This window comes from Sceloporus occidentalis, unplaced genomic scaffold (genome assembly GCF_023333645.1).
Source record: "Sceloporus occidentalis isolate IW3139 unplaced genomic scaffold, rSceOcc1.0.p SCAF_35, whole genome shotgun sequence".
In the NCBI taxonomy this organism is placed as follows: Eukaryota; Metazoa; Chordata; class Lepidosauria; order Squamata; family Phrynosomatidae; genus Sceloporus; species Sceloporus occidentalis.
This window is the reverse complement of record NW_028317015.1, coordinates 9,539,324-9,566,142: the sequence shown is the minus strand read 5'-3', so window position 1 is coordinate 9,566,142 and position 26,819 is coordinate 9,539,324. Positions and strand designations below refer to the sequence as shown.

At 36.3% G+C, this 26,819-nt stretch overlaps 1 protein-coding gene across 1 annotated transcript; it reads left to right on the top strand.

The window, feature by feature from the left end:
• Positions 1 to 599: 599 nt before the first annotated feature.
• Positions 600 to 26,819, top strand: LOC149298077 (tripartite motif-containing protein 29-like). The gene is made up of 10 exons (XM_089487969.1): positions 600 to 1,208; positions 9,114 to 9,209; positions 11,997 to 12,230; positions 15,341 to 15,527; positions 16,261 to 16,353; positions 16,833 to 16,835; positions 20,106 to 20,189; positions 23,947 to 24,039; positions 25,003 to 25,076; positions 26,760 to 26,819. The coding sequence occupies exons 1-10, from the start codon at positions 600 to 602 to the stop codon at positions 26,817 to 26,819; spliced, it is 1,533 nt and encodes a 510-aa protein (XP_089344095.1).

The window sequence follows — 26,819 nt, the reverse complement described above, 5'->3', positions numbered from 1 at the left end:
CCATGTTTCTTAGCTTTAATTTATGTGAATAAAATTTGTGTAAAACAAATATTAAAAGAAATGTAAGTATTTAGAAAGTGTTACTTATCGATTTTTAGCAATGTCAAATGTGGAATTCAATTTCTCCCTTGTATAGGTTGTATTAAAAAAAAAATATTTAAGGATACCTCCTTAGTAATAATTTCAACTCCCTCTTATACTGTTGTCTTGCATTTTAAATGTAAAAAGCACTTGAGTGCATACATATATAAGAAACCTCTAACACATTTTCTGTCAACAATTTTGAGTTGTCAGAAAGAATTATCCAGTGTGAAAGGATGAAGAGCAAGTTAAAGCCACAGAGCAGATGATTGTAAACGTTTCTTCTGTTAAAGAGGGCAGGGCAGGAATGTTCCTAAAGCTTCCTGGGTGTGGATCAGGTTGTGTAACCTTACCCTTAGCTGCAACATCTCTTAATCACATCTGCTTTGAGGCTCACCTGCGAAATCTGGTTTCTTCTTTTGAGCAGGTTTGAGTCATAGAGATATATATTTGAGTGCGTTTTACCGTCTGCTCTAATACTATTTTAAGAGTACAAGTTAACAAGCAACACAAAGATCATGGAAGAACAAGGCATTAAAACAGCAAATGGATCCCATTCTGAGGACGCAAAAGACAGCAGCTTAGAATCTCCAAATGTGAGTATCAATGATGATAATCAAGACATTATCAATGGATCCGGCTTGGAGAAAAGTGGTGTAAAAACAACCATTTTAAAAACCACCATTGGATCAGGGGGCATAAAGACTGGCAGAACAAATCTTTTTAGTGCATCTGATGTCAGGTTAGCCAGCAGTCCTGTGGCTGGAAATGACATTTCAGAAACAAGAAGATCAGTTCGTGTCAGCGTAGGCTCTAACTATGACCAAGATGAAGTCCTTTGTGATTCTTGTATTGATGACAAAAAGAAAGCAGTGAAATCCTGTCTTGTGTGCCAAACATCTTTTTGTGAAATCCACCTCAAACCCCATCTTGAGGGAGCTGCGTTTCGGGACCACAAGCTACTGGAGCCCATTAGAGACTTTGAAGCAAGAAAATGCCAGTTGCACAGCAAAACAATGGAGCTGTTCTGCCAAACTGACCAAACATGCATCTGCTACCTGTGCATGTTCCAAGAACATAAGAATCATAATACAGTCACAGTAGAAGCTGAGAAGTATGTGAAGGAGGTGAGTACCAATTCCTTCTTTTAATTTTTTCTATTGTTTAGTTTGTAATACATTTATTTCATGGAATAGTAAACTTCATATTATTTAACATATTTGTTAGCATATTTGTTAGGATGTGGAAAACGTAATCAGATCATGACATTAAATATGATATTGTTTTATGCTGTTGGTAATTAATAATACATTATGATATATTTTTGTATGAATTAACATATATACGTGTAGAGCGTTGTATGATATATCACAAAACCCTACCTGTCCCAGTAAACTGACTGAAGTACATAAAAAATACCTACAGATCAGAGTTCAGAAAAGAAGGAAATAAAAACTGAACTAAGGAACTCTTTCTCGAGGTGTATACATACTATAAAAGAAAGCTAAATGCCTAAGTCATTAGTTTAAGTGGATCCTTTGCAGGTAGAGTATAAAAACAAGGCATCTATGAAATACTCAAGCATTCTATAAATGTCCTTAAATGGCATACTAAGATTAGCCATTCTATATCAATTTAATCCAAATTGTATATATATTTTCACATTTTACAAATTAAAAAACAAAACGAAATATTGCTAGTGAAAATAAATAAGTATACAAATTTTTACTCAGATCTTTTACTAAATCTTCATGCTTAGTTTAATTATGTGCCTAAGTCTATTTATTCTATATGGTGAAAATGTACTCCTTGTTAGTAATATTAAATATGCCTTGTGTACTGACCATTTATCATTTTTGTGTGAACTGTGTCTTTAAAATTGTACTGATGTCCTACAGGGGTTAAATGCAGACGTAGATATTCTGCTTTAGTCTTGTCTGAACAGAGCAAACACTGAGGGCGGCTCCTCCATTACGACATTTCTTGAATGCCTTTATATAAGAGCCTTAGAACTTTGACTGTTTTGCTCTCCCACCTTGGGTGTGCCGGAGCATCTTCCAGAGGAGGCACTTGCCTGCAGCTAAGTAGCGCGTGTTATGCAGGCTGACATCACTTAAACCCCACCTGGGAAGATGAGAACTTACTTGCAACACTGATCTGTGTATGACAGCCTTTAATTACAAAGATATAAAAACCAAGGGAAACTAGTGCAAGACAGACACACATATACATACATATATACACACACACACTCTATCTATTGTGGCTGGTTTATTTACTTCTAAGGCACAATGCTTATATAGAAAGACAGCAATATAAAATATCAATCTGAATTTAAAGCTTGTAACATTTCAAGAAACACTTCTGTTTCTGATGTTGAAGGGTTCTGTTTCATTTTCAATGCATCTTAGCTTCATCTGTTGCGGATTCAATTAAAATAAAAAGACTTTTGGGCAGGCTGGATGGGCTGAACGGTTCTTATCTGCCATTGATGTTTTACAACCATATTTATCTATGTTACCATGTTACAATTAAGAAGAAAGTCACATGCTGGCCATTATCTGGTAGATTAACTTTCAGATAATCACCCGGGTAAGACTACAGTCAGTTCTATCTATAGCAGAACTAATTCTGATCTATATACTATCTAAATATACACAATAATAATCTTATGGCATGTAAATATTATTACGATATTGATGTTACTGTGTATAATACAGATGCATGTACTTAGCTGTGATATTTTTCCAACAATGTTTACGACATTTGGAACACAAAGGTACTTTGTTAATAGATGTATAGTTTATTACTGTAGTTAAAGTTTCTATGGGGTACATAATAATGAGTCTTGAATATTATATATGGAGTGTATATCTGTTACAGTCATCATTTTTAAAGCTAACCAAGCAGCTTGTAAGATTACATTAAAGAGTTGTATTTTATGTATGATAAACACAAGCCATGATTCTTTTAATTTCCCATATTACCTATAAAGCTTACAGTTTTTACAGTAACCACCCTTTTCGTTCAGCCTAGGTTTAAATATACACAATTCCACGCAAACATTATTCAGATATGTACGTACCTTAATATTTTAGGATTAAATAGTACCCATTGTGCAGCGCTATGGAATTTGATGGCACTATATAAAACAATAAATAATAATAATAATAATAATAGTACCAAACTAATTTTCAGAGTCTTATATAGGAGTATTTAACAGTGATTGTCAATACACATATTTTTATTATGTCACTTCTGGCTAACATCTCTTATAACTAGTAAAGTTTATGTGTGTAGGGGGAAATATTACTTGAACGTCTGCAGATTTTGAGCCTTTTGTGGCACTTTTTTCTGTTAACTGCAATCACTCCAAGACTGAAATAATTGAAAGAAGACTGTGTGTTACTGTCTTATGTTAGTGATTTTACGGCATCTAAAGTAGACATAGATGAACAGGTATATTAGAGTAAGACTATAGAGTAAGATATATCACTTAAAACATAAGTGGGGGAGCTATTTTTTATCTTGTTCCCAGGAAATGCAGAAAGAGAGGAAAATATTCTGGACAAAAGAGCAAAGGAGAGTACGAGGGGGTAACATTGTGGTTCATTATTAGAACGTTACTGCATTTTTTCAGTGACCAGGCTCCGTGAAGGACACAGTTGAATTTAAAAAATATATATAAAATACTACTAAGTTGTACCCCAAGGTTAAAAATGTGTTAGAATTAATCTATTCCTTTTACAAAGGCCTAAAACATAAATAGCAATGGATAGACTGTCAAGATACTCACATATATCTATGCCTGCCCATACAAATGTAACCATGCTTACCCTTAGACACAAAGATCCTAGCATATACTTTACATTACAGACACACTTACTTGCCCTTACACAGACACACCCGAACATACAATTTGCTTCACACAACCAACACACATGTAATTTCTCTTCCCCACTTTCTTCCCCTTCTCTAATCCTTTTTTATCACTCAACCTTTTCTCTCTTTTTCCACTAATTCTGTTTTCTTCTCTTTGCCGCTCACTCTTTCTTTACTCTCTTACACCCATCCTTTTCTCTCTCCCCCTTTCTCACTCTCTCTCTCTCTCTTAGAATCCTTTTCTCAGTCTCTCTTGCCTTTGTCTCGCTTTCTTTCTTTTCTTTCTCTTTACTCTGTCTTACTTTTCTCTGTCCCTCTTTAATGTCTCTCTCTCTCTGCCTCACTCTCTTCACTTTCTCTCTGCTTTCTCATCTCTCCTTTTCTCCCTTCCTGCTTTAATCCCTGGTGTTCCTGTTGTAGGAACATGCGGTCTGTTCCTACAAACTTCCAATTGTTGCATTGTGCGCTGCTTCAGTGCTATGCACATGTCTATCTCATCCACAAGGGAGCACTGAAGTGAAGGTCTGTAGGAACAACTGTTATGCTCCCTCCATTTTGGGCCTGTTAGAACAAGATCAATGATCTCCCTAACAGGTTCTGCTCTTCCAGCATTGGACAGTTCACAACTTATGGTGATGTACAAGCACCTTCCTGACCCCTGATCCCAACCACAAATACCATAATATGTTACATGTAATATGTAAGACTTAAGCCTATAGCTAATTTTGAAGAGTCATTATATCCATCAAAATTATAAATGCAACTGAAAAAGAGAGAGCATTGAATCATAGGTAATAATCGAAACATACTATAAACAAAATGTAGTAGTCTTCTGTTTAAGAAAGAAAAAAACTAAATTAATGCCAGATGGAATGGAAAGCAATTAGTTCACACAGTAGTTCTATTAGGGCATTTTTCAGTTTGAGGATGTAATTTGTCAGACAGTAAATATTGTCTTTAAGTCAAATAAAAGTTAATAGGGACTTGTTTCAGCAGAACATAGCAAGGTCTTTGTGCAATTCAGCAACCACTAAATTTGCAGGATTGCACAAACACAGCCAAGTCTTTCAGTTACAAGAATAGTTCAATTTAAGAAAAAGTTAGATTTTTTAAGAAAAAACATGCAGATTAAGAAAAAACAGGTATACTATGATAAACTTTTATCATAGTAATATAACTTTTTTCATGCTAATGGTAGCCATTGTAGCATATACACTGTGTGTATTGAAATGTAAATAATGCCAGAATTCCATGAAGATTCACTATTTTTTTTTTGTAGCATAGTTTTTATTAATTTTTCAATTAGAAATAGGAAAACAAAGTTGTATAAATGTACAGAGGCAATGCGGTTACGATATACAAGTTATACAAATGACGCAAATAGATATGTTGATACTGTGTGGAGTATGACAAACAAGTCAGACAAAAAGTTAACAGAAAACAAAGTAAAAGAGTAACAATTTCGCACTCATAAACATTTCAGACACAATGTCAAATGAATACATGTTCTACTTGTGGAATATTAATGTGTGAAAAGGAGATTGTGATGGTATCTGACTCGTGGTATGTAAGAGTTAAAAGAGATGAACTGTGTTGTGTGTGCTATTTAACCATACATCCCACCTTGAGTAAAAGACAGTGTTCTTATGTTGAGCAGAAAAAATCTTGAATTCATGCCAGCAATTTGAGTTTATACCTTGTATGACTGTTTGAAGAGAAGGTATCAAATTAGAGTTCCAACGTTTCGTGATGTTATACCTCGCTGAAATCAGTGTGTGCATAATGATAGTTTTATGAAAGTAGGAATATTGGTCTATATTAATGTTGAGTAATGCTAGGGGGGCATCTAGTATTACAGGAAACCTACATAGGTTCGACAGAAATTTACCAACTCTCCTCCAGAATGCAAGTATTTTGGGGCATTGCCACCATATGTGTAGTAGCGTACCTATATCCGAACACCTCCTACAAGTATTTGGAGTTTGAGCGAATTGAGCTAGCCGTGACCGTGTAAGATACCATCGGTATAACAGTTTTTTGGACGTTTCTAGATGGCTGATACACTTAGACACCGATGATATGACTGTGTGCGCTGTTCGCCACTGGTCTGCAGTGAATTGAGTGTGGAGCTCAGTTTCCCATTTGATTTTGTAAGGGTCCAGGAGGTCTAGATAAGTTTTAAGTAATAATGAATAGCACCATGAGATGCCTTTATGGTGTTTATTTTGTTGTGTTAGCCATTTGAGTAAATCAGAGTCAGTTTGAGTGGAGTGCATTGTGATCGAATGGAGAGCATGACGTAGTTGTAAGTATTTATAAAAGTCTTTGTTGTTTATTTGGAACTTGTTGTGAAGGGCTTCAAATGAAACCATAGTTCCACCTTCCCAAATGTCCGAAATACTCTGTATTCCCTTGTTAGTCCAAACCGATAAACTCAAGTCGGGGATCGCTGCCTCCAAAGTTTTGATGGGCAAAGATAACGGATTGGCTTGAAATAATTTGTTAGGAATTATAAATCGATGCCATAAGTGTGATATGGCTCCCAAAGTAGGGTGCGAGTATGACAAAACGGTCTGGAACAAATATGCTGCGCTAAAAATGTCACGGACTCCAAAGGGGCCCAATTCCATTATCTCCAAAGAAGATTCACTATTTAATCAGTTACAGAATCAGTATCCAAACCTATTGGTAATATATGATATAGGAAAAAATAATCCCCTTATGGAGTTAAAGGTCCATAAGAGCGACTCTATTGGTCGATGGCAGGGGGCTGCTCTGGCATCAACCAACGAAGAGCAGCTGCCCTTTATTGATTGATGCCGGATGAGTCCCCTGCCGACGACCAATAGAGTCGCTCTTACGGACCTTTAACTCCTATCCTGAAAAACTATATATATATTATATATAATAGATATTGCCAGGGATACATTTAACCTTTGTTTTAAGGATGAGACCCCATAAACATTTACATATTATCAAGCCTTGCCAAGGTTAGGCCTCTGTTTCTAATAAGCTGCTGACAAAATGTTTTTAAAGGTCATCCGTTTCCACAGATAACAAGATCTTAAAGGAAGTTAAACAAGATGAAAATAAATTTGTGTAGATTATTGTATCTGCCATGACAAGCTTGACAATTGTAAAAAATTTTGTGGATATCAATCATATTTCTCCTCCATTCATGATAATCACTGGGATATAGATGCAATTGAGGTTGCATACCCAATGGGTTTTAGTTTTTGTCCGGACAATTAAAAATGGAAGGCAGCCCTAGGCACGCATAAATGTATGCTATTTAAAATTACCGTAACTTCCAGTAGCGCTTACAAACTATTATATAACTGTTTAATGATGAAAGGTTCTACCTTTTTTAATCTAGTTGTTACCGAGTAGAATGGATTGTGCTTTATAGTAGTATAACTATAACTTTAGCGTATAAACATTGTAGGAATGCAATAGTTAATGTGTATGATATGATGTATGTATATATATGTGTATATATACCGTATTCGGGGTCTAGCGCCCGGGCGCCGGGCAGGCAGCGGGGTTAGGATACAGATCCCCCGCAGCGGTGCAGGGGACCTGCATCCTACTCCCCGATACGCTCAGACAGCCTCCCCTGCCAGCACTTCCCACGGGGGGGGTGCCGGCACGGGAGGTTGTCTAAGCGCATCGTGCGGTTGTCTAACCGCACGATGCGTTTTACCTCTGGCCCCCCGCCTGACTTACCGGAGCAGACTCCCGGGTGTCTTGCGGGGCCGGCGGGGGACATCTACGCAATAGCGTATTGCGTAGATGTCCCCCGCCGGCCTCGCAAGACACCCGGGAGTCAGCTCCGGTAAGTCGGGGGGCAGAGGAGGACAGTGGCAGCATATCTCGGGGGGCAGAGGAGGACAGTGGCAGCATATCTCGGGGAGGGAGGAGGACAGTGGCAGCATATCTCGGGGAGGGGGGGACAGTGGTAGCATATCTCGGGGGGGGCGGACAGTGGCAGCATATCTCGGGGGGGGGCAGAGTGGCAGCATGTTTTTTTGGTGCTTTTTTAAAGAAAAAAACTTTTTCTTTAAAAAAGCACCAAACTTTTAGGGTGCGGCCTATATACGGGGGCGGCCTATATCTGAGCCAATACGGTATATATATATATATATATGTAGAAATATATATATATATATATATATATATATATATATATAGCCAAAAAACAATGGTGTAACCCTGTACTGATTACAATATCTTATCTCTCATATTTCCCCTTTTTAGGATCTTTTGGGGGACAGCGTATTATAATCAGGAACAAAATAACCTTTTCCTCTATAAAAGTTTCCTGAAAATTGAGTCCTAAGCTAATTATGTGCATTAGACAAATCCTAAAAATGTAAGGTGAATCCACACCTCAAAGAACTAGAATGTTTCTTAAACACACCCATATCGAGGACATAACTGACATACTCGTAGCAGATGCATGGGATTCTTTAATATCATTATGACATGCTTTAAATTTATTGCAAATAACTTGTTTTGCTATTTCACAATTAAATGCCTGTAACCAGAGAAAAACGTCAACCTGGAGTTGGTTAATTGACATTCTATTTGTCTTATTACCTTTAATCTTGTCAGAATGAGCTGTCACTATTATCCTTCACTGCCTGTTTAAATGTATCACCGCTCTGTTACTGTAAACATTACATTTCCTTGTGAGTTATTGCAAGATATTGAGAGATATAGCAGAATGTCAAACCTACCAAATAAAATAGAAATACATTGAAATAAACAAAGAATTCTGTCTCAGACTTTTCTTGTTTAGATTCAGCCACAAGTCAATGTTCACAATTCACATGACTTAATTTTAACATGAGCTAAATTGTTTACAAAGACTTTTGATGAGTAAAACCAGCATTTTCTAGCAATAGAATAGAAACGTGACATTCATGCAATATATAAAGCGTCAAAGTTACACAATGGGTTGATGATTTAGTGTAGGTTTACTTCGATTGCAATCGTTACTTCAGATTATTCACTTGATTTTACTTTATAAGTATTATTTGGATTCACCTAACAGTTGCATATGCATGTAGATGTACAAAAAATATGAAAAAATATAATTAAGTTACAGTGTTATTTGATATTTTTTTTTCTTTATTTCTCATTTAAAGACAGAGCTCTCTGAAATACAAGAGCAGCTTCACATACAGCTCCTTGAGGTGGATGATGAAGTTGAGAGATGGCATAAGGAGAAGGATCGCATCCGGGTAAGACCCAAAATCCTTAAAGCAGATCCGTCAGTTTTCCTAAATTCTATATTTCACAATTCATTATACTGTATAAACCTGCAACTGTAAAAACCTAATTGTGTTTACAGTTGGGAAAAAAAGTGAAACATATATTTAGATCTACATATTATTATTTTATGGGAGAGTTTGAAATTAGTGTTGTAGACCTTAGTATATTTACCTAGAAAAAAGCATGCGGTTTTTTTCTTTGAAAATGCAATTAGACATTTTTAATGTGGCATAAGAAATTAAAAAAATAACTGATGTGTGATGTCATTGCTTTTGTCAGTTGGATTTTTGGGGTGCCTCTAGACAAAATGACTATGACACCTATGACACTGGTGCTCCCTGTATTTAAAAAAAACTATAAAATAGGAAAATAGGACACTAAGGGGCATGAGATGATTCAAAATGGTTCTTACTTTTAAGTTTGTGGCGGAAACTAATTTCAACAGAACGTTGTCACATGATTTTGAGTGTGTTGTAAGAGAGTCAATGTTTTTCGGGTATAAAAGGGTAGTTGAGCTGAATGCACATTTTTTATACTCTAATTGTACTCCATGTTTATGGTACTGCAGCGAAATACTTTTATATCTACAGTAAAGTCCATACACATTTTTCATTCTACTAGTTTTAAGCTCTGTGTAAACCTTTCTGACTTAATTTAATGTCCAGTTTCTCTTATACATTGTAAATATAATAAATGGGAACAATAGTTTCATTGGTAAATTAAATGTAATGCCTTTTAATCATACTCAGCAAAAACAAGTGATATTTACAGTATATTAGGTATATTCAGGTAATTCATACCTGAATAGGCTAGACAAACTATATGAAGCAATGGCACGGGATGATTTAATTAAAAAAATAATATAATTAAAGTATCTGTCTAGGGTATGAACAACTGCCACCTCCCATTCACACCGTAAATCTGTGTGGGAAAACCCTACGGTTTATGCTGTTCTGCAAGTTCTAGTCCTGAATTTCAGGTTATGCTTCTGCTGGTCGCGCTCAACTAATTTCTACTGTTGTTGTATACACCAGGTGCATAGCAAGCAATTCTGTTTGATGTAAACTGTGAATAAACACTAGGGTATACTTCACGTAACGCGGAGCAGGTCATTTTTACCTTATGATATTGTCAGTCTCACTGGTATTTTGGAAAAAAGCAGAGTAGTCCATGTCAAACTATGGCTTGTGTTTGAAAACAAAACAGTGCCTCCCAACTGTCCCTCTTTGAATGGCACAATCGCAATTTTTCCACTCTATCTAGCCGAGCTCTACCGCTGTCCTGCTTTGTCTGTAACACCAGGGAATGCATACTGTGATTACGCAGAATTGTACCCATGTGCAGTAGCACTACCTCCCAAGCTCAGCCTTCTGGCTTCCCGATTCCCCATGGGTAGAAGTTGGTAGTTATGCCCATAGGATGGGACAAACAGAGTTTTTCACTAAGTAAGCCCCCTTAGTATTGCTGCTTGCTGCTTTTACCCTTACATTAGTGGCTTCTGCATCACTGAGTTAAGTGGAGTGCTACAATGTTTTATTCCAGCACTCTGCTTCTCTCAAATCTGCAGAGACCACGATCAAGAGGTACAGCAGGACCATGCTTGCCCTTTACTAAGGACAAAAGGGGCCCTGCAAACCTTCCTTGCCATGGGCCCTGCAAACCCTAAGGGCAGTCCTGAACAAAATGCCTATGAGAATCTAAACTATTTATGTTGAAAATAGACGAAATCACCCAAAAGTAGCTGTAACTTTGTTATTGTTCCGAATCAGTGGTTGTTTTTTGCGGGGAAATCTATAGTCCCTTTCATAATTTTTTATTTACTCTTGAAAACTAATTATACTCTCTTTGAAATAAAGATAAGTATACTGCTAGTGCTAACTCTTCCGCGATACCAATTTCTTCACAACTGGAGCTCTTAGACCTGCCTTCTTACAGGTGCCCACTCCTTTTGGGTGTGCTAAAGTCATGTAAATGTAGGGCTTGAATCTTGGTAAAACTCTTTAATGCCATCTATTATAGAATCAATGCGTCACTATATGTGTCTTTCCTCTCTTCTGCATTGTGCGTTGGGAGGTAGCAATGTCCTATGGATGTTAAGTAGCTCATTGTTCATCGGCAGGGGGGATTAGGCTATTGTAAGAAAAAAAAAACTTCGTATTGAACATTACCAGTGTTGTGGGGCCATGTTTGAACACAATCATTAATACAATGACAATACACTATAGTGTGTTTAAAAACTCAGTGAGGTTATTATAGTATTACATTCAACAGTCTTGTGATATCTACAGATCACTAGATTCCGTTTGCTTTTTCCGTTTTCTATATTTCTCAATATATACTAATTCCGATATTAGCAATATATGAACATTTTCATTGTGATCTTTTAGTGATCTCACTTTTATACCTTTAAAGACATTAAAGGGCCAAATAAAATGTGTAATTATACCTTACAACTAACGTTTAATCAGTTAGCTTGCTGAATAATGTGAATAGGTTATTTTTGCGCGCTGACTGCTTGGCTGACTCATCAGCAGTTTTATTTAATGTATTTATTTATTTACAAAGAGTAGACAAAGCAATATTTGAATTATATAAAAAAAAAACTTGTACGTTAAAGGGTGTGACCAAAAGCCATTATGTTGCTTGTAATTCACTCTATTATCTTTCTGGGTTGTAAAGCAAATGGCATGTATTAGCTATTTACTCATATTTCAAATGAATGCAGATTGATTACATTTATTTTATTTATTTTTTAGAATTTCATAACTAACCAAAAGTCAGCTGTGGACCACAGCTTCAAGGACCTAATTCGAGAGATTCAAAGACAGCAGGATGAAGTGAAAGCACACCTTGAACAAAAAGAACGGGCTGCTGTAGACCTTATCGAACAGATAGTTAGTGACCTGCAAGTGAAACGTGACCAACTACAAGAAAAACAGCATGATGGAGATAAACTTCTTCACACAACAGATGCTGTGCTCTTCCTTCAGGTAGGTGGACAATAGAGAATGTATGGATGAATCAATAAAGATGTCACAAACACATAAATAGAAGAGAAATACTCAAATTAAAAAAAAGCTGATTAATAAAATGATGTAAACTAATAATGATACTCTCACCAAAAGTTGTATATATATAGGCCTAGAGCAACATATGGAGAGGTGTATGGGGCCACCTATAAGGAAGAAGAGAGCTGAGCTACACCTGCTGTTTTGTGCCCCTGCACTGGGCACAGCGCTGGGTTAAGGGAAGGGGTTACAAAAGTATAATAAGCAATATATCACACCACCTCTACAGAGCAGGCAACTATTCTTCCAATTAAGTAAACCTTGACCAGAGTTTACAGATTATTACTTCAAAGTCAGCTCTAATTGTGTTTATCTGTATCTCTACATTGGAAACAAATCATTCTGATATTTTACTAGTAAATTAAAACCAAATATACAGTAATGTAGGTTAGCACTATTCTTTATGGGAAAGCTAACAAGTCAGCATTGTTTGATGAGAGACTAGGATGCATTCATGTCGATAATTACCTTAACAGAGCAGTATCCACCCACATGTCTTTATAATGTATATGTATACACCCAAGTAAATGGGTAATTGTTTAAACACTATGTAGAACATAATTACTGTCTACTTACAGAAATGGCAAATCCTAAATTGCAAAATAATACCTTAAGTAAAATTGTATTTAAAGACAAACATGCGTATATGTCTGTTTTTAATCTGTATCTTATATAAAACACTAGCAAAAAAAAGCATTTGTTAACTGGATTTGGAAGATATACTCGGTAGGTAAGCAGAAGCACCTATTTCCTTAGAAGCATGTATTTTCACATTCTAGGTGGAGGGAAAAATAGAGGATGCAAAATCAGTGCCATCATTTACAAGATTTTAGTATTTTTTTTTAACTTTTGTAATCTACTTTCTGGAACAAAGGAGCTATAGGTATTCAGTGAGCGTCTTTAACCAAAGCCACCAACTATTTCAGTAGAGTCTTGAATCGGAAGTTTAAATTTAAAAAGGTTCTAAAACTCAAAGAGGTCATAGAGTTTCACACTTATGCCACATATTTAATTTCATTAATTTTGACAACTTTAAGGGGTCTGTGTTTTCTGCCTATATATTGCTGGACGAGTTGGGCTGTCTTCCACCAAGGAGCTACATTTAACTTTTACTTGTTGCTTCTTTGGCTTCTCACAGCCGTGCAAAATCTTCTTCATCTCTGCACATAGGGAAGGTTTATTAAACAGTTACGCCTCAGGCCTATGTAAAGCCATCACCTCAACTGATGCATGAAGTCATTAGGATTAATTGTTCAGGGTAAAAGTGAGCTCCGTAGTCACTGTTTTTTCCATTTTACCAGTTGCACTCAGGAATCTATTCTTTCACGACGTGTTCACACTCCATCCTCTGCATTGATTTTTGCCTTATTTTAAATATGTAACCTCTTCCCTTTTTCTTGAAATAAACATCTATTAATCGTATGCTTCTTATTCATCACATCACTTTACATTCTTTATTGTTGTCTCTCTTTCATTTTGTGAAATTCCTGTCTGCACTTGTCCTATTTATCCCCCATGTATTAATGTTTCTAGCATCCCTACTGCTCTGCTATATCTCTGGGATGTCTTCTACAAAGTAGTAATAATTCAGTTAATGTCCAACTCTATAAGCTTTTAGCCTGCATGAATCTCACAATTATCACAAATCAGCCAGTCTTTTTGTGATAGCTACTATTGATCAACAACAATTTGTTTTATCGCCCCTACTATTTCTCTGTCTGGGAACATTCTCTTAGAGACTTTATTTACTTTGTTTAATTCCAAGGCACTAGGCACTGTACAAAAAGCATTCCCAAATATACGCTAGGTGTATTTAATGCCCATTCCTTCAGATCCCCGTCTATCATCTGTTTCCGTTTGTTTAAATATGTGGTGTTAATTAAGCAATAATAATTAATGTTAACCAGAGAAAATTGTATATTTGAATGGCAAAAACTGCCATGAATGAGAAATGTATGTATGTATGTATTAATTTTATAAATCAATTTTTCTTTACTCTTTCGATTCTTTGCATAATAAGTACTGCTTAGTACATGTTCTTGCTTAATACGGATTACAGAGTATATAAAACATAGAACCACAAAATAGTGCATGACAGTTTAATGAAAAATTAAGGCATTGGGTAGATCACCTATGGACAAATTGGCAGGCAGGGCAGATCTGGGTGAGGATTGGAAGTCACTGAGTGGAAGTCGGGAATGCTTTGTTTTTTGGATTAGTATCGTCTGCTCATTTCTTTCAGTTTCTCCTGTTCTGAGGAAATGCTTTCTCGTGGAACCAGAACTTCCCCCATGTCTAGCGTTCCCTTTGGATGTATTGAACACTTAAGACCTTAACATAGCTTGCTTATAAAGGTAGAAACAGTTAGAAATCCCAGGGATAGCTCTGGGTATTATATGTATATCAATTTTGTGCACTTCCATATCTTTCAAATATTTTATTTTGTGTGCTGTTGCCTTACATTATTTTGATGCTCATGGGCTAAGAACAAATTTAGGTACTGGGCTTAATCCATTACTCATTATTCTATAAACTTGTATAGTAATAGAGGTTAAAAATGGCATTGCAATTCAGGTCCTGTGTGGGTTACATGTCTATCTGATATTCTTGGACAGTGATTAGAAATCAGGTTCAAACTTGTAAAAAAGATAAATGTTTGTTAATGTCTTTCTCAATAATCTTTTTAGCACTGAAACTGAGTCATCGTATTTCCTGTAATTTCAAAGCTTCTAAGCCTAAGGGTATGAAAACAACGCTAACTTTTCACTAGGGAAAGTTAACCATCTATGAAAGGGGTTGTTCTTGTAGAGAACAAAATATTCTAATCTTCTCTTGGTGTATAATGTTTTTTTTGCCATAATACAAACATTTTGAGTCCATGTTTTAAAAATTGTATACCTTTTGTACTATGCCTTGGCTGTGAGATAATAAATAATATCAAGACTTTACTTATGATCAGATTTTTACTCTTCATATTATTTTCATGGCATCATTCTAAGTGTGAACTAAAATATTAATTTTACATTCCACAGGAGTTTCACATAGTGATAAGAAATGCTCCCCCAATCCCTCCTCTGCCTACCTACAATGTGACACTGGAAGGTGAAAAGCTGACACAGTCTATGGGTGGCTTAAGAGAGGAAATGTTATCAGTTTGCAGGAAGAATGTGGAAAAATACTGCAAGGCAGATGCAAGCCGTTATCTTGTTGAAAAGAATGGTAAGAGCACAGGGAAATCTAGAAACAGAGAACTCAATGGCAGATATGAGCCATTGTAGTCTGTTCTTTTTACCTCCAAAACTCGATTTGAAATGATCTTCAAAGAATGCCTGGAACATGTAATTTCCTCTTTTAGTGTGGTAGCTTTAGTTTTGAAAAACACATTCTTTTGGAGAACCTACACTTACAGTAACAATAAATACATTTTGAGATTTTCAGCACAGGGACACAAAGCAATTTATCAGCTGAAGTAGACATTTGCATTGTACAATACTTTTCTGAATTTCACATCAAAACAATCAGTCATTTTCAAAACATAGAGACTTACAAAACAAGATTATGTGGAGATTCCATAGAGACCATAAAGCTTTAAAAATATAATTACAGTTTATTTCAGGTGCTCCTTGGGAAGAGAACTGTGCACACAGCCAGATATTTGGCAAGTTTGCCAGAGGACCAGTTCATGCCTAGTTCTGTGGCTTCCAAAATAAACACAAGCTGATTTACACACAGAATTACATAGCTTGGATCCATTAAAAACAAAAGTAGTCACTTTTATTTATCACCGGACATATGTTGTTATGTTCAGGACTTTCAGCATCAAATAATAAAAAAACACATATGTGAATAAGTAAATTGATATGGGTATAATATATGGCTTCAATATTAATTAACTAATATATTAATTGCTATCTCAAGATGTAGTAAAAGAAAAGCTTTATTTTTCTTTTAGTTGAGAACCGATATGCAATGAAAGATCTAACATCAGAATGGACCCAACCAAATGACTCATTTGGACGTTTTAGCTCACTCTTTAATATGAAAGGTAAGTTAAAGAAAATAGCTAAGAAAAAATAGCAGTTTGTGTTTTTATATTACTGTGCACTATACAAGCTAAAATAGACCGCTCAGAAGATGTCACTAGTTGAATGTTAAATGTTTGCGACATTTTCCATATACGCCTAGGAGAAGCAGTGTTAGAGACTGGCAGCCAACCAACTGGGCCATCTCAATCATAAAATGGGAACGTTCTTAAATTTCTATAGTGTTTGAAAGATGCTAACGTTAGGGTGGTAGTTTACTATAGGTCAAAGCCATCCAACATGCGGCTTGCGAGCCAAATGCGGCCTGCCAGATGTTGAGGTATGGCACTGCATTGGTAATGGCACCTCCAACCATTGGCAATTCCAAGGGGCAACAGGGCAATTAACGCCCTGAAATAGACGGAGGCATGCTCCAGGAGTAGGGATAAAGCGTTAAGTCCTGACACTGGACATAACTCTTTATCTCCCTAACTTCAAGGAGGAGGTGGGGTTGAGTGGGGTCACGCAACTTCCGATTGTATGGCCCCAAGGGAGTAGCGTGGCACCTTGCCAGATGAGCTGCATCAAACCAGGCTGAGGCTTCGCAAGGTAAGTTGCCTGTGTGTATGTATGTATGTGTGTCTGTCTGGTTATGTTATTGTGTGTGTCTGGTTGTGTTGATGTGTATGGGTGTGTTGATGTGTTTGGAAGATTATGTAATTTTATGTAGCAAGGGTGATGTACCTCTAGGTCAAGGACATTTAACATGCAGCCTGCGGACCAACTGTGGTCTGCTGGGCATAAAGGTGATTTCGGTAATGGACCTTGAGCAGATTCCAGCACTCTAATGTGCAGGTGTGGCCTGGATACACCCAGCTGCATACTATGAAGAACATACTATGCTGCCACATGTTCAGCCCTGCACAAGAACCTGTTAAGCTAGGTCAGGGTGGCAAACAAATGTTTTTGGTTATGTTAGTATCTGAGTAGTGTTGGAACACGTATCTTTGAGTATATTTGTGTATGTGTCTGGTTATGTTAGTGTGTGAACATGTGTCATTGGGTATATTTGTGTGAGTGATTAAGTATGTTAGTGTGTGTGTGTGTGCATATGTGCGTATTTTATTGTGTGAACATGTGGGTCTGGGTATGTTAGCTTGTGTGTCTGGGAATGCTAGCATATGGCTAGATATGTTGGTGAAAATGTGTGTCTGGGTATGTAAGTGAAAATGTGTGTCGACTCAGCCTCAGTGTGCTCCAGCCTGCCTGAATCCAGCCCATCGCTGTGGATTTTCTTACTATGCAGCTCTGTGATACACTCACACACACACACACACTGCACATGACTCAGTTTTATGAGGCTCTGTCATACACTCATACTGCATATGATTGTGAATGTTACTACTGTGAGGCTTTGTGATACGCACGCATGTTACTTTGTGTTGATCTAAAAACTGTTTTGTCAACTGCTTTTGCATTATTGCAAAATTAACCCTGTAAGAACATTCATTACACAGCTAAAAAGTAATACTTTCTCTCATTGAGGGTGGCTCACGAACACATGCATTTCTGACAAAATGGCCGAGTGCAGAAAAAACGTGAACACCCCTCCTATAGGTCATATAGTCTTAATCAGGCTATCCAGAGCTCACCCTCTTCTGAGGGTGGCTTAGTGTGGCGGTGGGACTAGGGGCACAAGGGTTGGGGCTAGCCTAAATCACGTAGCCTAGAGTAGAGGAGAAAGTTAGCAGAGGTGTGGATATGGCCAAACATCACTCCCCTACCAATAAAACAAGGAAGTTAGGTTCCAAAAATATCTAAAGCTAACTCCCACTAGTGACATCCTTTACGCTGCATGCCAGAATTTGTATCTCTTCTACATTTCCTTTTTGTATCTATGCATGTAATAGTAAGTGTTTAATAAATAATATCGCATTGATATTTTGCACGTAAAAATGAAGCTTGTTAAAATAAAAGCAAATGAAATAATCATGAAGAAGTGAGTATTGCAATATAAAATATCATTTTATTGGACTAACATTCCATTTTAAAGACCAGCTTTCGAGAGAATAAACATCCCCTTTTCAAGTCAAAAGCAATACAAAGGGAGGTTTATACTCTCGGAAGCTCATCCTTAAAACTGATTGTCAGTCCAATCAAAAGGTATTTTATATTGCAATACTGATTTCTTTTTAAAAAATTTACACTACTGAACTAACACGGATATATCAATCTACATACTTTATACACACACACACATACACACATTCACTCACTTTCCTTTATCCCCTTTCCCATCCTCAGTTTCCTCCTCCTTCCTCTTTAGAGCAGCTCACATTCACTGCCATGAGGTATGTGACCCCGCTGGGGTCTCGCTTGAGCTTGATGGTGGTTATTAGATACATGTAATGGAGGGAACACATTTCCTACAAGGCAAGCAGCCAGGGAAAAGGGGAACAAAGCTAATGTAGGGAGAGGATTCTGATGAATCTCTCTAGACATAAAAATGTCTAAAAATGATTAAAAAGATGGCAGACCTATCATATGCACGTCCACATCATGTAAGTTTGCAGGTACTTACAGGTAGTCACATTTCATTGAATAGGCCTTGTGTTATGCAGTTTACTGCTATTACAAACTGGTTTGGTGGGTTTTTTCTCCTATTTTTTTTAAAACATTTTTAACCTATTTACTCACTTTTACATACTTTACTAACCTCTGTTTGTTCCCATGTTATCTCTCAACTTCAGTTTGTCGTTTCCAATTCTTATAACCTCAAAATAGCCTTTTCTTATTTGAAAAATATCAAAATCATGTAAAATCTGCCGTTTATACTTTCAGTTCCATATCATTTGCATTATATGTGTTATCATATTAGCTTATTCCCTTCTTACCATTATGATTGTGGCTTTGTAATATATTCTAAAATTAGCATTTCTCCTTGATCACTTCTTAGTGTATTTGCCAGACATGTCTCATATGTGTCTGCCAGTAACCGAAATACTGGCAGACACATATGAGACATGTCTGGCAAATACACTAAGAAGTGATCAAGATTATACATCTTATACATATGATACCTCTTATACATCTACCAAGTAGCAGCTACTCGAACATTGACTTTTGTACATGGTATTAAAACAATATTACGCTATTTCAGCTCAGTCTCACAGCTGGTACTGTTGATTGTTACAGACTAAAATAAGCACCCTGAACAAATCTCTGCTATAGACAAATACAATAAAAATATATTTCTTGTAGTTTGAGATGACCAAAATTACTTTGTTTGGATGTCTACAGTTTAAATTAATGTTTAAATTAGTTCTGTGTGCAACATTACCCTCATTTGTAAGGCTTGGTTGCACAAAATACTTAAGAGTTAATGTTCTAGGAAGGACCAACATGTGAACTGATCGCATCTGCTTAAATCAAATCAAATAAAATGTTCACATTCAAATACAAAAACAGAGACAAACTAATTATCACAGATTTTACTTGCATAGTTTATTTGTTCTTTCTGGGCAATTACCCTTCTACTAGATGGTCAAGATTACCATAACCCATGTTGTCTCTATCGAGTGGCCATCAGTATTTTATTTATATTTTATTTTTAATCACCCTCTTCTGTGTATGAACCAGTAACATCTGCTATAATAAAAACATTATTTACACAATATAAAATTCAACACATTTATTATAATTGCTTTCATACAGCTTTCTAGACAATTAAGGCTATAGAAAAGATGTGTGACCCATCACATGTTCTCTCCATCAGGTGGCCGTCAGTCTTTCCAAGCACCCTCTCCTGGACGTTTAACTGAAAATGTTTCAAGTTTGAACAGCATCTATGGAACCAAAGGTATGGTGCATATGATCTCTCCCAGGTGTTTTCTATATAGGATATATTAAGATTAAAATAATACACACACACACATATATATATCCTAACATTTATAGATGTTAATAGATTGCATCATTAACTTATTTTTATTTTAATTTAATATATTGAAATGATGCAAAATGGGTTACTTGTGTGCCAGTGGTGCATGTAATATTGCTTATAAAATGTGTTTATTGTATTGCGTGTTTGTAACATTTTATATAGATTGTTATTTATCTTAGCATGACATTGATAATCTGCTGGAGGCAGATTTTTAAAGCAGGCAGGATTTATGCTTACATTATTATTTCCAAACACTTGGATTATTAGTAAAGTTGTTGAAGGCAATAGCGAAGTTCATTTGTGATACGGCTCCATCTCAAAAACAAGCAAATTAATCTTGACAAGATAGTTTATTTGCTTCTAACGCCAAGTTAATAACTCAAAAGGGACATGAAAATTATTTAAATGTCACAGCACTCTAAAAACTGCAATCCCTATACCCAATTTTGCTTCCATGGTGTAGATAAATCTGTTTGAATTACTTTTTACCTTTTCTCGATACACAGTAAACACAAGATAGTTTAAATTCCTTTGCTGAAAGGGAAGCTCACAAAAGCTACAGAAAAGGCATTTGTGCTGTTGTTTTTCAATTGCGTTGGTTGCTGGAAATAAGTTGAGAAGCCATAACAGAGAATTGTACTTTAGAGAAAACGCTTCCAAAGGGAATATAATAGGTTGTGTTAAACCTATTATACTCCCTGCTGTTTTATGGGCTACCAAGTTGAAAAATGTAATCTCTTTAAAACCAGCAAATTAAGAAGACAACAATTTTTTAATTGCCATTTCAAGATGGTTGACTGAGCAGTCTTACATGAACTACTGAAATGGCAATGATATAGGATTTACATATGTACCTTCATTTTATTTTAACTTGTGTAGAGATTCTGAATTCTAAAAGGACATCTACTAAAGAAAACACTATATAACATGTTATAAGATCTTTAGAACACACTATTTGATCTGAAAGTACATCGCAACTCTGATTGAGTTGGTCAAGTCTACCCTAAACAGTTTGCAGTACTATTAATCTACATCATCTTTTCAGCCAGTGAGCAAAGAGGGGAATTCAGGTTAGTCAACCCTTGGAAGTTGCTCTGTTGTCTTTTGTATGGAACGGCTCCCTTATTAACATGCCATTCCATGAAGTCTAGTTCTACAACATGCTTTGATAAAAATCTAGCTGTGAACCATGCCCTGGGGTTATGGCACATGTTCAACTTACCATGTCCAAGGGCTAAACAGAGGAATGTAAAAAAGTTGTCAGGTCACTTACAAACGCAATCAAGACAAGCAAAATGTATAATGTTTTTTTTAAACGCATACAGACAGAAACACTGAACAAACATGAAATATTGCAAGTTCAGTTTTCCTGGAAACTCCTTTTAGGGCTGAAATGTTTAAACCTCAAAGGCTAAAATCTATTATTAATTATATAAGAGAACTCTCTACTTTGACAGATAAAACACTCCTATAAGATTCCGTATTTGAAATTTAAAAATCTGCCATTATCTAATTTTCTCCCTTACATGGTTGTCTTTTCATGCTAGGCTTAAATTTATAAATAGTTATTTAAAAATGGTACTTTTTTTTTACAAATTGATGTAAAATGTATTGCTTTTATTAAGTGATGGGTGCTTTAAACAATCCCGACAGACTGCTTTTCCACATGGCAACGGTATCTATACTGTTGCCATTACTGACATTGAGATAAGGAAGAGAGATACACATCATAGAAGCATGGGTCACATTGTTCCATGGCGAGACAATGGAGGGAATAGAGTAGATAATATGTGTGGGTGCTGTCAGGGGGATATAAAGCCAATACATATAAGGGGCCACTGCACAAACCTTTGTTATAGTCTAAGTATCCATTTGAAGGTTGCACCCTTGATCTAAGAATTAGACTCATCCAAAACATTTGTGATACCTTTTAGTGAGCTAGGATTCACAAAACAAGAGGAAATTATGTTAAAGAGGTTTCAGGTTTTGTAATCATGTAGAGGTTCATTAAATTTTTCTTAACATTTTTTGCTGCCTGTTTTGTTATTTGTAAAACATGGCATATACAATATCTTCTTCTTTAAGAACATTGAAAATGACCAACAGGTCAATACATACATTAGTATGTAGTTTGCACCGTCTGTGCAGCTATAACAGCTTCCACTCTTCTGGGAAGGTTTTCCACAAGATTTTGGAGGGTTTTTGTGGAAGTTTTTGTCCATTCATGCAGTAGAGCATTTGAGAGGTCAAGCACTGATGTTGGGCGAGAAGCCCTGGCTCTGGAATATTTGTTCCAGTTCATCCCAAAGGTGTTGGATGGGGTTGAGGTCAGGGCTCTGTGCAGCCGGTCAAGTTCTTCCACACCTCATCCAACAATGTCTTCATGGACCTTGCTTTGTGTGCTGGGGCACAGTCATTCTGGAACAGCAAAGGGTCTTCCCCAAACTGTTCCCACAAAATTGGAAGCATAGCATTGTCTAAAATGTCTTGGTGTGTTGAAGGAGACGTACCAAGACATTTTTGACGATGCTTCCAACTTTTTGGGAACAGTTTGGCGAAGGACCTTTTCTTATAGCTGCAAAGGGGGACCAACTACATATTAATGTCTATGTATGTATAATGAAATGTCATTAATATACCTGTTGGTGTAATGGCATAGTGCAATATAGAATGCAGACTTACTCGTGTAATCTAAAAGAGCAAAATACATCTTTAGTTCTGTTCAGTGGCACTATCTAAGTATACAAGTATTCTGAATTTGCCTTACATGGCACACATTTTCTTGAATAAATAGCTCACATATGCTATTTCTTGTTTCAAATTATCTTCCATCTTAAAAGGCTATACTTAAATCGTTTGTGGAATGTCATTGAGGAAGGTGAAGGATTCGCTCTTTTACATTCCCTTTCACATACTCCGAGAACTATTTGGGGCCTTGATGTATACAGTCCTTGCTTGTGTATTTTCATGCATTATTTACTATACAGCTGCCGTAATGCAAAATGTTTTACAATTCCTTCAAATTATCATAGAAACACCTTGCATGCCCTGAATATTTATTAGAAATGTGCATACAGTTTCTTTGCAATGTTAATCTGTTTACCAGTTTATTTTACTGGTAAATAACCACATTATGTATATAGGTTAATTCTAAAAAGGCAGCACCTACCTCTTCTTATAGGGAATTTCAGAATGTGGGACCCTGCTCCCCTTCAGACTCAAGAAGACACCCCCAGCTTCTCAACCTTTTCTCAGAAAGGTATTCCTGCTACTTCATAGATTATTCTGCTGCTCAATAAAATCACAGCTTTTGGTCTCATTATTTTGATGCACTTTCTTTTGCAGTCAGAAAGCAAAATTCATAGTGTGTCAGACCTATTCTACTTAATGTGTGTATTTCATCCTTTGTGTTACAGCTTTTCCAAAAATCTTATCAGTGTACAGAATTCCACTAGAATTTATGTAACTGATAATCAGGCTATTGCAATTTCTTTTAGATTTTTCCATCACAGATCACCTGTTTGCTGGGTTTGTCCTTAAGCTTGAATCACAATTACTAACATTAGTATGTTTCTTCAGAACTATTCTGCTATTCTGTATTCCCTTTCTGGAATATGCTTGAGAATTGTACACCTAATAGTAGTATCTAAATTTGCTTGTGATTCTTTTCAAGGCACCGGGCCGGTAACTTCATACCAGTTCTCCTCTACTGTGCAATCCAATGAGAACAGCACCCAACAAGATAGCAGCCCTTATAATCTGAATGGTTTGTATTTTCCTTGTATGAGACAGCCCTATGTTAATTTAATAATATATTTGTCTATCATTCTTGTCTGTATGTGTTTAATATTTGTCTGGAAGAAATTATGCATGCATACTTGTAGAGCAGGGCTATATTTCAATGTGCAAAATAAGTTGGACTTAGAAGATATATGGTTTTCGTCAAACTGTATGAAAGTTAGCATATGTTTTGACAATTTGCACCTCTGGTATAAAGTTTGGTAGACCTTTTTTTAATTTTGTCAGATAAAACCAGCAACATATTCCCAAATGCTCTATGCTCCTGAAAGTCTAGTAAAGAGCTAATAATTTCAACATTGCTCTGTCATAAATTAAGCTCAATTCAAGCAGAGCACTCGTACCAGGGTCCCCTCGGGGTAATGGTAGTAGAGGAATGTCTATGTTGTTTAGTAATTCAGTGGGAGAAATTACTTTGGGAGTGGACTACAGATTTTACACTGCCCAAATGTACCTGGTGTTATGATTTTTGCCCTTATGTTTCATTTTTATAAGCATTAATAATGGAATCTATTAGTTGTCTTGGTATACTTAAGCTACTGATATATTCTTAGAATAAAATCCAAACAGAATACATTTTGAATTTATTTTCTTGGACACAAATTCCGTAAATGTTTTAAGTATTCCCACGTTACCAGTTTTTCAGCTCAGCAGATGCTCTTCAGTTTGCCAAGCTTCTGTTTCCTGTATGGTGTAACCTGCAGAAATTTTCATTAACATATTTATTACAATCAAGTCAGCCTTTTAAGTGCTGTTCTCTACACTTTTGCTAAAGAAGTATTTATTGTGTGCCTGACAAGCTGAAACACTGGAGGAACTAAAGGAATTCCTGTCTACGGTGTGGAATAGATCACTTCTGTAAGCAGCCCTGATAACTAAATGCTAAACCTCTAATTAATCTACATTGTTTCTCGTTCACTTTTTCATACAGTATATCCAATGATGTCAAGGCATCAAACTAAGCCCCTCCCCCAAACATGGAAATCCTCCAAGCAAAGCTTATTGGTGAGTTTTTTTGTGATCCAGAGAACACTGATCTGGTTGGTTCAAAATACACCAAAGGGTAAAACTTTCCATATCTTTAAATGATATTGCTTGTTTAAATAGAAATACCAAAATATAAAGAGGCATTTTATTTGTTCTTGCATCAATATTTTTATCAACAACAAATCTACCAGAAGAAAACCTCAATAGCTGTGGTTTTGTGTTTTCAGAAGCCAAGTTTGTATTATTATTATTTTTTCAAAAGACTCCCTGGGGTTGTTATTTTAACAACAATGCTTATGTAAGATCTGACAGAAAGGGAAGCTGGTCGCACCCAAAGACTCTGTTTAGTTAATTTAATTCATGCAATTTAAAAGATTACAGATGAACACAACACAAGTAATAATTGCAAGAGATGCTGTGTATTTTCTAAAGCAATCTGTGCCCGACATAATTTTGCACACAGTTTGTATCGTATTGGATATCTTTATTGTCTGAACATCTTACAATAGTCCCTTTGTAGCTTAGTTAGAATGCTACATTGTGTTATGGTTATTACAGTGTCGCTACTATCTTGGTTGATTCACTAAAATGATTTCCCCTAAAGTTTGAAACCAACATAACTGAAATTATCTGCACCAATGATGGAGACTCGTTGTGTTTTCTAACAGGCCAAATGAGCTGGTTTCTAAAAACAGTACTACATAATATGTTTGTTAATAGTATTAAAACATAATAATAATAATACAAATTGTCTGCAACTCATATGATATCAGTTTGGCTTATGTAAAACACCTTGCAATATCCTCAACTGCATTTGTAAAACATTAATTGTTACAAAGAAGTTGTTACAAAAAGGAATTCACTCCTGTCTGGGCCACACCTAGCACTCCTTGGTCCTCCTCATCAACCGAGCTGTGAGAGATGTGGTAAATGTCTCCATTGTAAATGGTTAGTCCTCCGCTCTGACTATAAAACTACCTTTAGCACAATAAATTAAGGGGTCTGAGATTGTATAACAACAACTCTGTACCACCTCAATCTAATAGCCTTTAGGCAAGATGATGTCAAGTCCCTGAGCTGGCTAAAAGCACTGTAGACTAGGGTAATTCCCACGGCATGTCCTAAACTCTCTCTGTGCCATTCCCAATTAAGAATGAATGGAACATTTAAAATTGCCTTCCTAGTTCCATCACCTTCAAATAGACCATGTATGATGAAAGCAGGTTGATACTCTTGAATGTTGTTAATTAATGGTATTCTATGTGCCCAGACATCTGGGCTTCCATATGGTTGGCCAAGTTATTCAGGCATGGATGGTTTACTATTTAACCATTCCTACTATACAACAGGGTAGGGTGTGGTTGAGAGGGTTGTGATATTTTAAACAGTGTTGGTGTGTAATGCCAGAAAAGTGAAAACAACAATATTTTTTCATTAGGGAAGGGGACCTGGGGGTGTATTTTTAACTTGTTACTTTTTAGTCCTGTTACAACTGGGGTATGTGAACACAAACATTTCTGCTCAGTCTTCAAGCTTGCCAAGTTTAACCATACTGTAGCAACCTTAATGTACGAGTGGCTTATTTTCATGCCACTCTAGGGGTCAATCTGATATCACCCCTTATTTATAGCTCACTTAAGTAAATATGCTAAGACATGGTTTAATAGTCACAAAACAGTAAATATGATTTTTTTTCCCCAGACTCAACAACGCCCCTTTTACGTCAACAAGGGAAATGCGGCAAACTCTGAATCTCCGTGA